General features: G+C 36.6%; 1 protein-coding gene across 1 annotated transcript in view; it reads left to right on the top strand.

Annotated features, from left to right (window-relative positions):
* FOLH1B (folate hydrolase 1B) overlaps positions 1-8,261 on the top strand; it is a 69,592-nt gene extending 61,331 nt beyond the window's left edge. Inside the window, exons 16-19 of the mRNA XM_032397651.1 lie at positions 1,685-1,949; positions 2,230-2,311; positions 5,676-5,768; positions 7,318-8,261. Coding sequence (XP_032253542.1) covers positions 1,685-1,949; positions 2,230-2,311; positions 5,676-5,768; positions 7,318-7,507 — 630 coding nt within the window. The 3' untranslated portion in view covers positions 7,508-8,261. The remainder of the gene's footprint in view (positions 1-1,684; positions 1,950-2,229; positions 2,312-5,675; positions 5,769-7,317) is intronic.
* Positions 8,262-12,130: the final 3,869 nt, after the last annotated feature.

The raw sequence follows: 12,130 nt of genomic DNA, 5'->3' as shown, positions 1-12,130 counted from the left end.
CACGTCTTGCAGTTGGAGGGAATGCATTTCCCTTTGATCACTTCTTCCCTCTTTTGTCTTTTTTGAACTATTACTAGTTGTTTAACATCTAGGGATTATTTTCTGGTGTGTTCATTTTTTATCTTTTGTTTCTATCTGTGTCTTTTTTTTACTATCAGGAATATTTTTCTCAACTCTGTCATTCATTTTTTTTATTGAAATCTTTATTACTATTGTTGTTATTATTAAGTTTCCCTTCATTCTATGCAGTACCTCCTTACTCTTGAGTTGATTTATTTTTTTAAACTTTTTTTAAAGATTTTATTTATTTATTTATTTATTTTTTATTTGAGATTTTTTATTTATTTGAGAGAGAGAAACAGCATGAGAGGGGAGAGGGTCAGAGGGAGAAGCAGGCTCCCCGCTCGATCCCAGGATTCCGGGATCATGACCTGAGCCGAAGGCAGTCGCTTAACCAACTGAGCCACCCAGGCACCCGAGTTGATTTTATTTTAGTATGTGTGTTTGGTCTGTATCTTTGAAGTCAAAGGCTGTTTTCAAATACCTGGGCATCTTTGGCAACCTGTCTTATTTAGGAGTGAGTCTATAAAAAGCTGACCAAAGCCCTGTATGCAAGGGTGGCAATTGTCAAATGGGAAGTTTCAGAGAAGAGTGATCAAGAATGCCTCTTCTAGATGCTTTAGGGGAGGCAACAACTATAGGTCTACAGAATCTATAGATCTTTTCTCTTGGACTAGTTATTCTCTCCAGACAGGAAATCTTTAATCCTACCATTGGGATAGGAAGTTAGGCAGGGCTAGATGGCGGTGGGGTGAGGGTAGATGTTAATATTATCTACATTTTACTCATGAGAATACTACAGTAAAGAAAAGCTAATAATCTTTGGGTTAGTAACCACCCAAAGTTATTTGGTAATAAATCCTAAAGCCTGGATTCAAACTCCAGCTGTCTAATTTTGGAATCCTAGCCTCTTCAACACACTGCTATATAAAGTGTTCTTCTATATCAATAAAAACATAAACAGCTAAATAAGGCAGGCAAAAGGCATAAATCAGCAATTCAAAGTTTGGAAAGTCCTTGCTGCTTGCGTTTTGTGTATGTTCTTGGTGTCTTATGTATGTCTGAGCATTCCTTCTCTCTCCTTCGTGAGACTCTGGATCCACTCCTGAACCCCTCACTGTGCAGATTCTTCATGCTTCTGAACGCTGCTTGTCAGAGAATCATCCATTTGTGGAATTTCAGTCATTAACAACTTGCAGCATTATCCTATATAATATTGTATAATGCTCATTTACAATCACCTCCAACAATTCCCTGTTTTCTTAAATTATTTGTACTGAAATGCAACATTATCTTGTCTTTGTTTCAGGAACATTTTCACATCTCCTGTATCCTTGAAGGCAAGACTTTAGGCCCTTTCAGATAATTTTTATACTATCATTTATGTTGTATACACATATTTTTTAATTCCACATCTGGGGTATCTTTTAACATTATAATATTAACCCTTTAGTAAGTGGCTTATTGAGGTTCTTAAATACATTCCTTTATTCATTACTGACCAAAACAGTTTTACTAGTATTAATAGTAAATATGGTACTATGCATTTTATTATAAGCTATTTTATGAGATATATTTTGTGTGTGTGCGTTTTTGTGTTGTTGTTGTTGTTTTCTTTCTGTAGGCAACAAGCAAATCCAGGAGCTATCCTTTGTATCACAGTGTCTCTGAAACATATGAATTGGTGGAAAAATTTTATGATCCAACTTTTAAGTATCACCTCGCTGTGGCCCAGGTTCGAGGAGGGATGGTATTTGAACTAGCCAATTCCATAGTGCTCCCATTTGACTGTCGAGATTATGCTATAGTTTTGAGAAAGTATGCTGACAAAATCTACAATATTTCAATGAAACATCCACAAGAAATGAAAACATACAGTGTGTCATTTGGTATGCTACACCTCCTCTTTCAAAATTCATTATCTCTGTGCTTCAATTAATCTCCAAAATGTTATTATCTACTTTAGTCCATTTATTATTTATTGCCAGTCCCTGTGATCAGACACTTTGTTTACATCTATAAATGTATTTGTCATTTCACTGATGCTCCTCTTGTAATATATAAAATATAAATACCTTGTAAAATGCAGAAGAGAACAAACAGCTTCCTATACTGTTCCCTTTGCATAAGCCATAGGACAACGCCATTAGGCCCCGATTTCTATTTCAGATTCACTTTTCTCTGCTGTGATGAACTTTACTGAAATTGCTTCTAAGTTCAGTGAGAGACTTCAAGACTTGGACAAAAACAAGTATGTTCTACATTTTTAAGTTATGCCTATAATAGATACAATGAAAAAGAGATACTAATTGACGTCTTTGTTGCTGAAATGTCTTTGGAAAGTGTTTTGCTCCTGTCTGTCCACCTTAAGGCATGCTGTACAGGGCTGCCCTATCTCTGCAAGACCCACCTCTAACTTTCTGAGTGGCCGCCCTGTGCTGAGAAAAGCCAGCACCTCCTTAACTACCAGCTGATTAGTGACAAAATTCCCACCTTAGCACTGAGGGGCCTCCACTGCATGACCCTAGCTTTTACTAGCTTTGTCTCTTGTTCTTTCAGTGTCTGTCCATCATACTTCAACCAACTTCTCCTATTTCCAGAGCACACTTTCTTTTCTTCTCTTCTTAATGTCATTACCTCCAGAGTTTCTCATTTCTACTTCCACCTGATAAAATTCTTTCTCCAGAACAACAAATATTGGGAAGCCAGTTTTCTTCTAATATTAAGCATTTAGGATTCATTCTGTGTGAAATCACCAAAGTAAATGTAATTGGAATAGAACTTTAAGATGGGAGAAAAATCATGAGAGGATATTAAGGAAATTTTTTTGAAGTAGAATTTTGAAAGTGAACTTCTACTGTTTATTAAGCCTATTTTGATGATATGGATATCAAATCCTTAGGGACTGATGCAAAAATACATTGAAAGATAAGAGCAGGCAGTCCAAAAATAGATGAGTGACATACAGGAATGTATTTGGGTAAAAAAAATGTGTTTGCAATGAAGGACACATCAACAATAAATGGAGGAAGAAAGACATATTTAACAATAATGTTGTTTAAGCTCTTTTAGCAACTGATAAGAAAGTTCAGAATCTCACTTCACATCACATGCAATCATAAGCAATGGTTGTAGAAAAATTCTTTATTAAAAGTTGAGATTTCTTGGAAGTGAAATTCCAAGTTTAGAAGCAACAGGGAAATGACAAAGCAATCAGGTTTGAGAACACTGAAATGGTTCATAATATGAAAGTCAATCATCAAAAGCAAAGATAGAAAATTGGGAAAGCTCTTCTCCAGCAAATATGGAAAGGGAGTAATATAAACATTATAAAAATATTTTTTTGAAAATTGGTAAGAAAATCCTAAAGAACAAAGCTGAAAATGTTGGCAATGGGCAAGACAATTCAAAAAGAAGAAACTACCTGTGCAGAAACAGATTAAAAAAACATTCAAATTAACTACTGATTAAAAAATATAGATGAAAATAACATCATACTACTTTTGAAATAACGTTATACTGTTTTTGTATCAACTTAGTAATGATTTAAAACTTGGTTGTACACATTGCACTAGATGGTGCCCTGGAACAGATGCTCTCTCACTTTTCTGATAGCATTGTGAATTGTTTTAAAAACCTTTTTGAAAAAATAAATAAATAAAAATAAAAAATAGAAACCTGAAAGCATAAATACATACTATTAAAGTTTCAAGAGCCATTTACAGAGTTATTAGACTTTGCCATAGTATTTCCATTTCTTGGACCTTTTCTTCAGGAAAGAATTTCAAGTTTGGAAAGAAAAAAGGGCTTCTCAGAAAAAGATATGAATTGTAATACCAAACAATTCAAAGGGCTCCCGGGTGGCTCAGTTGGTTAAACATCCAACTCTTGATTTCAGCTCAGGTCATGATCTCAGGGTCATGAGACAGAGACCCACATCAGGCTCCGTGCTGGGCGTGGAGCCTGCTTAAGATTCTCTCTCCCCTCTCCCCCACCTACCCCTCCCCCCGCTCATGCTCTTTCAATAAATAAATAAATAAATAAATAAATAAATAAAAAAATAGGGGCTCCTGGGTGGCTCAGTCGGTTAAACATCTGCCTTTGGCTCGGGGTCCTGGGATTGAGCCCCATATGGGGCTCCCTGCTCAGTGGGGAGCCTATTTCTCCCTCTCCCTCTGCCTCTCCTCCTGCTTGTATGCTTTCTCTCTCTGTGTCAAATAAAAAAATAAAATATTTTTAAAATAATAATAATAAAATAGAAATAGTTTATTAAAAAATATCAAATCATTCAAAACAATCAATACCTAAGAGGTACTGATCTATCTAAAAGTTAGATGTCCTCCAATTTGAACATTTCATAAACATTGAAATAGGTGATTATAAAGGAAATGTAAGATATTTACAATAAAATGTGAAGCAAACCAAAAATGTTTAAAATTGTAAACAGTTTGATTACTTTTTATTGAACAAATATAGAGAAAAATTCAAAGTAAACCAATTAGTATAATAACTGTGTCATCCTGGGGTGAGTATGGGATTTTTTTTTTTCCTTATACTTTACAGATCCTTCCAAATTTGTGTTTGGGTTAAAAAAAAAAAATCAACAATGAAAAATAAATCTTAAGGGGATTCCAAACACCATATATTCTATGAAGTTGATTTTCTGTCTTTAAAACTATGATCTTTCCTCCCTTTGGCAAAGTGCCTTATAGAAATGGATTATGATTTTCTAGGACATTTGGCTTTAATAATAATAAAATAATAATAAAACATTGCCTATGGTTTGGTAAATATGCATAATTTTCCAGGAACCCTACTAACCATTAATAGACTATCCCATTCAATATTGAAATGACTTCTTTGAGTAGATTATTAGGATACCTAAGATGAAAAACATCTTGCCTATATTTAAATACCTAGGTTTGCCAATTGATTATTATTTCAAAATTAATACAAATTACTGTTGTCTTTTTCAACTGGCACATACAACTTTATGTGGTTTTATAAGCCTCAGCAGAATAGTATTTTATAGGATTTTAAAAATGTATCCATGGAGTGGTGGGGGGTGGGAGGGATGGGGTGCCTGGGTGATAGACATCGGGGAGGGTATGTGCTATGGTGAGTGCTGTGAATTGTGTAAGACTGTTGAATCACAGACCTGTACCTCTGAAACAAATAATACATTATATGTTAAAAAAAAAAAAAAAAAAAAAGAAGATAACAGGAGGGGAAGAATGAAGGGGGGGAAATCGGAGGGGGAGACGAACCATGAGAGACTATGGACTCTGAAAAACAAACTGAGGGTTCTAGAGGGGAGGGGGTGGGGATGGGTTAGCCTGGTGATGGGTATTAAAGAGGGCACATATTGAATGGAGCACTGGGTGTTATACGCAAACAATGAATCATGGAACACTACATCAAAAACTAATGATGTAATGTATGGTGATTAACATAACATAATAAAAAAATGTAACCATGTATACTATTGTTCTTAATTTACATATCATAGACATTTAAGATATATTAGTTATATTTAATTTTGTTGTGAATTTTTAGTTTGCTGTGCAGTGCATGCTTTCTCACGAAGTGACAACTGTATTTGTTTTGTTGTTTAGCCCAATATTATTGAGAATTATGAATGATCAATTGATGTTTTTGGAACGAGCATTTATTGATCCTTTAGGATTACCAGACAGGCCTTTCTATAGGTAAGGATAAAATATGACTCCTGATTATATCTTTATTTTTTCTTTTTTGTGCTGTGGAAAAAATATAGTTGATTTCTTATAAGCAAATAGAAATTTCAAAATATATGTGGCAAATGATATATTATTTCTTCATATAATGTAATGTGATTGCTGCATTTTTTCTTTTTAATATCTTTTTTACTTCTGATTATAAAAGAATATATGTTCATTGTAGGAAATTTAAAAGATCAACAAAGTCACAAGTAGAAAATAAAATCACCCCAATTCTGTCGGATATAAAATCATGCTTATATTTGGTTTATATAATTTTAGCCCCCTCTCATTTTACATATATTTTTCTTTATGTATGTATACACATAAGACATAATAAATATATGTAAAATATATAAAGTATGTATTTATATACTCATTCTTCTAATGTTCACTTTTTTTCTAATTTTTAACAATTGTAAATATTTCTGATAAACATCAGTGATGAACATTAGATTGATCTTACTAGGAATTGCAGAACAAATTAGATCAGTGACTAGTGAGAAATGGACCTGTCTTTCTGTTTATGGATTATCAGAGGATTAGAATTAGGAGTAAGGGCATCATCCAGACATGTGACTGGTTTCCCAATGGCAGCACAATTGTGCTTCTTTCCTTCTTTACCTCTTTGCTTGGGAACTTATCCGTCCCTTCATGGGTTATGACATGAACTGACATAGGTCTTTCAATAAAATATCACCTTCTACCTAGGTCATGTTATGCTTTCAAAATTGTTTTTAATAATTATTCATGCTTTAAGCTGGGCATTCTAACATGTTAGTATATCTCCTTTTTTAAAGAGAGAAAACACAATAGTAGGTTGGCAGGTCACAAATAGGACTTTAATAATCACAACTGTGCTACATTTCAGGAGGTAAAGTGGGATAGTGAAAAGTCAGTACTTTTTTGCAATGTAGCTTGAGACTCATCACTTAATGTCTCAGATCTCAATTTCCTCCTTTTTGAAATGCTAGTATCAATTTTGTAGAGTTTTTTTTTAAGATTTATTTATGTATTTTAGAGAGAGAGGATGCACATGCATGTGCAAGCAGGAGGAGAGGGAGAGAGAGGCAGAGAAGCAGACTTCCCACTGAGCGTAGAGCCCGATGTGGGACTGTATCCCAAGACCCTGAGATCACGACCTGAGCTGAAACGAAGAGTCGGAGGCTTAACCAACTCAGCCACCTAGGCACCCCTGTAGTGTTTATTTTTAAGGAATAGAAAAATTATAGGCAAATCATTTAATCGCAAGCACGATCCATAGTAGGTGACAAGCTACTGGGGCTATTATTGTTATTTTTGTTGCTCTGAACCATGTTAAGTCCTCTGTTTAAAGTCAAAACATATATTTCATAGACTGGACTTTGGAGATGATTAAACTTGGAAGTTTAGCTGACAAGGGGCTTCTTCAAATCATAAGATTAGAATTCTGCAGTCCAGAACTTGTAGAGTGCTCCTGTTTTTCTCTTGTATGTATCATTTGGACAACTGATAGACCGCAAACTGTTTTTATCAACAGGCACATCATCTATGCTCCCAGCAGCCACAACAAGTATGCAGGGGAGTCATTCCCAGGAATTTATGATGCTCTGTTTGATATTGAAAGCAAAGTGGATCCTTCCAAAGCCTGGGGAGAAGTGAAGCGACAGATCTCCATTGCAGCCTTTACCGTGCAGGCTGCAGCCGGGACTCTGAGAGAAGTAGCCTGAGGTGGTTCTTCAGAGAACCCGTATTGAATAGGTATGGTCTATCACTCAGAAAGAATCATGAAAGGCATATTCTAAAAAATAAACTAAAAAATATAGTTAATACACGCACACACATAGACACACACACATACACATATTAACATTCTTCTCCCTATGAATCAAAAAAGAAAGATGGACAATTTTTATTCTATAATTATAAAAGGTTATTCTGAATTTGAACTAAGGGTTAAAATTAAGGCAAACGCCTACTATATTAAAACTCCTATGTGGCATTATAGGGAATCGAGTCTAATTCAGCACTGGCATCAGCCCTACTGGCCACCCAGGGCTGAGAGATCACTATCTTAGCAAACTAGTTGAGCTACTCTGGTCTAATCATGCTGCTGGTAAATATAGTCACTCTATACTGTAAAGGATAATTACATTTATTAAATTAGCAAATATCCTATTTATATCAAAGGGTATATGTAACATTATGTACAGTAAAAAATAATAAATAAATTAACATTTGTAGAACTGTCCCCCCAAATAACCAGTTTGAGAAAGAAACGTTACCAATATCTTTGAATCCCCTATCTATCACTAACCAGTGTGCCTTCATCTTCTGCCAGAGATACTCACTTTCTTGAATCTTACGTGAATCTTTTCTGTTATTTATCGTTATTCCACACATTGCTATATTCCTTTTTTTGGGGGGGTATTTTTTTAACTGTTTATAAATAAAATCATACTGTGTATCTATTTTCTAAGACTTGATTTTTTCACTCACCTTTGAAGGTGCATCCATGTGTCATTGGGGCTGGAGTTCACTCGAGTTCACTGATGTGGAGCAATTCACTTGCATGAATATAACAGTTATAAGTCAGGGTCCAGTTAAGACAGAGAAATCACACAACATACTCAGGGAAAGTTAATATAAAGAATGATTAGTTATAGTAGCATTGCCGTAATGAGACACTATCTAGTTAAAGGTAAGGAGAACTCTAAAGAATTTAAGTACGTCAGGTACAAGGAGCGGTCACTATCCCTAGGGCTGAGATGGAGCAGCCAGGGAAGAAATCCCCCCACGCCTAGGGCCTTACTAAACAGCAGGAAGGCACGGTGGTGCTGTGCTAGCAGAACTTGCAAAACTCCCCAGAAACCTGTGCTCTGGGCCACTGTGGGAAGCTGATTCGGGGAAATTGCCTTGCCAGAGGCTCTCTACCACCAAACCAAACAAGGGCCGTGTTAGAAGACGCTCCTGACTACTGAGTTCTGGCCACCATGAACTGCAAGAAGCAAGTGCTACAGCAGCAGCCTACACTACAAGACAGGAGCACTGCAGGACGGGGGCGCTGCAAGACGGGGGCGCTGCAGGACGGGGGAACACTGCAGGATGGGAGCACTGCAGGACGGGGGAGCACTACAGGATGGGGGAGTACTGCAGGACGGGGGGCACTGCAGGACGGGGGCGCTGCAGGACAGGGGAGCACTACAGGATGGGGGAATACTGCAGGATGGGAGCAATGCAGGATGGGGGCGCTGCAGGATGGGGGCGCTGCAGGATGGGGACACAGCAGGATGGGGGCACTGCAGGATGGGGGTACCCCAGAATCAGGGTACTACAGGATGGGGGTACTCCAGGATGGGTGCACTGTAGGACAGGGACACGGCAGGATGGGAGTGATGGTGAAGTCATGTATGCATATGAGCCAGATGCTGAAATCATTTGCATGCAGAGGCCTGCCAGGTGAGCACATGGGAACCAGGAAGGAAAAGCCCTTCCTGCAATGTGTCTACAATGCCTTCTACTCACAAAGTTTAACATCATACCTCTTGGCAAAGAAGTTTTTAAAGGACCCAGATATATTTACAAAGAGTAGGCAATAAGAGTAAGTCTGGAGCAGAGAAGCAATAAATTGGATAGCTGACACATAACAATGCATTCATTCATTTTTCTGCTGGTAGGAGTTTGGAATGTTTTCTGTCTTTTGCTCCTAACAACACATCTCCCAATACAAATGTTCAAGTTATTCCCTTTCCTGGCATCTACCCATAAATGAAATGTCTGGGTTGTAAAACGTGTACATCTTTAATTTTACTGGCAATGAGAAACTGTTACAAAGTGATTTTATTCACTTATATTCCCAATGCAAAGTAATCATCTTATACAAAAGAATAGAAATAAGAAAAAATTGGCAGATTAGAGAAATACAAACAATTTAGTGTTCCTAGAATTCAAGGAGAATGTGGGAGAACAATCTATATGTTTAGCATCAGATCATGTAAGGCTTGGAAGATACACTAAGGAGGGTGATTCTTTTCCTATATAAAAAGCCATGTAGTAACAGTTAAACAGGGTAGACAAATGTTGAGATTTACCTTTTAGGAAGCACTCTGGCCTAGGCAGAGATGGCTTGGAAAGGCATTAACCCAGCAAGAGATCACAACCTGAATTTTTTCTCATAAACCCTGTGTCACACAGACCTTCACCCTTAGAAAAGATAGGACTTCCCTCTCCTTCACATTTCAGCTCTTCTGCAAAGACCTCCAGGACATATGCCCATTCCCTGTATCTTAACCCATACCAATCCTTAGGGACAAGTCTGGATCATAACTGTGTCTCCAGTGTCTACCAGGATGCAGAGTCCGTGCGACTGCTTATTTGTGAAGAGCCGGTAGTGTGAGTATGGAACTGTGTTTGGCAAATGGTATGTCTGGGAAGTGATGTGCTCAGCACTAGGATTTCAGCAATGCCTTATAATGGGATTTGATTGAGCATGCTAATAGGCTTTTATTGATGTCGGTGGTAGACATTTGGACAGTACTGTAGGTGATGCATAAGACTGGGGAAAGGTGAACATTACCATTCTAAAAAGTGCATAAAAACCCACACAATACTGGAAAGTTTTGTGAACTTTCAGTCAAACTGTAAACATGCAATAAGCATCCCCCCCAAAACATTTTGTATAATTGCATGGCTTAATAACATATTTTGGCAATACATTTATTGTAACTGTTATTCACAAGAGATCTTACGGTGGCAGGGCACCTGGGTGGCTCACTTGGTTAAGCGTCTGCCTTCAGCTCAGGTCATGATCCCAGGGTCCTGGGATTGAGTCCCCCCCATCGGGCTCCCTGCTCAGTGGGGAGTCTGCTTCTCTCTCTCCCTCTGCCTCTACCCACCCCTCCCCCCCACTTGCGCAAGCGCGCTCTCTGTCTCAAATAAATAAAGCATTAAAACAAGCAAAACATTGTGTACAAGAGATTGTACAATGACGGTCAGAACCACGGCTTTGGGAGATAGACTGCCAGTTCAAACCCTGCTCTTTCACTTGGAATATGACTATGGGCAAATTATTAAGGCTCTCTTAAGTTTTTTGATCTATAAAAATGGGTGTTAAACAGTATTTCATAGGGTTTCTGTAATGATTAAAAGAGCTAATACATGCAAAGCACTTAGAAGAGTGCCCAGCATATAAATACTAATCAATACATATTTAATATTGTCATTTGAGTGGTAGGGTATTTCTTAATATGGTAGTAAGTGTCATTTTTTTCTCTTCTGCATGATGATATAGTTGAATTAGATACCTACTATAGCTTCCAGCCCTACAATTCTGAATTATTGTTTATTCTTTTATATGCATCTTTTAATTGCTTATTTTTTTTTCTATCTCATGTAGTTGCAAGATGTGTTTCAACAAATTGCAGTTACATATTTGTTGTCCCGAGTGTGGCTTAAAAATGAGGTTAATTAACTAATTTTGTGCACAGGAAATATACCAAGTAAATTTTACATTGATCTGGATATTTAATAATGATTAAGTAAAATCACTTACCAAATTGTAATGGCAAGAAAATGATAAAGATGCTGCATACATTTTGGACAGCAATTTCATGATTATACTAAGGCCAAGTTTAACTGGTTTATGAAATTGGAAAGACAATGCATGAACTTTAAAGATGAACTGCGTTCTATTGGACTTCCTGTAGATTTTTGTTTCTCATTAATCTCTTGGGACAATCTCGGAACCGTAATGTGTTCCATATTGCTGAAGGCTGAACTTTATAGGTTGTCTGCTGTGCAGTTAGAGGAGAAAGATGTATGGGTAAGTAGGCATAGAGTGGTTTTATAGCTCAAAAGTAGAATATCAAATTGGAATAGTAAATAGAAAAATAAGTCAACATGTATACTAACATTACTTTTCTAGTCTCAGGGACAGTACTATATATCTCTATCTTATTCTATGGGCTACATTGATCCACAGGTTTAATGCCTTATATGTTCATCTGATATGAAAGTTTATAAAACATACATTGCTTTGGAAAACTGAAAAGATTATAAAGTCCAATAGAGATGGAATTTCATCTCTGATTATTAGGGCCTATTATTATGATTTCTCGTATTTCAATTCATACACTCTCCACTGCATTTACTTGAGTAAATCAAATCCTTCAGTGAGATTTGGTGCTATTAATAAAGAAATCAAATTCAATGCCACATAGTGAAATTTTCAAATAATTTAAATTCAACTTGTATTCCATCAAAAAAATTATATTTTAATCAAATAATTTAAATTCAGTTCAATTTATATTCAATCCAAAATATATTCAAATGCCAAAATAAATTCAGATGAAATA

Source organism: Phoca vitulina, unplaced genomic scaffold, assembly GCF_004348235.1.
Source record: "Phoca vitulina isolate PV1807 unplaced genomic scaffold, GSC_HSeal_1.0 scaffold101, whole genome shotgun sequence".
Lineage (NCBI taxonomy): Eukaryota > Metazoa > Chordata > Mammalia > Carnivora > Phocidae > Phoca > Phoca vitulina.
Note: the sequence above shows the minus strand (reverse complement) of the source record. Positions and strands in the feature narration are given on the sequence as shown.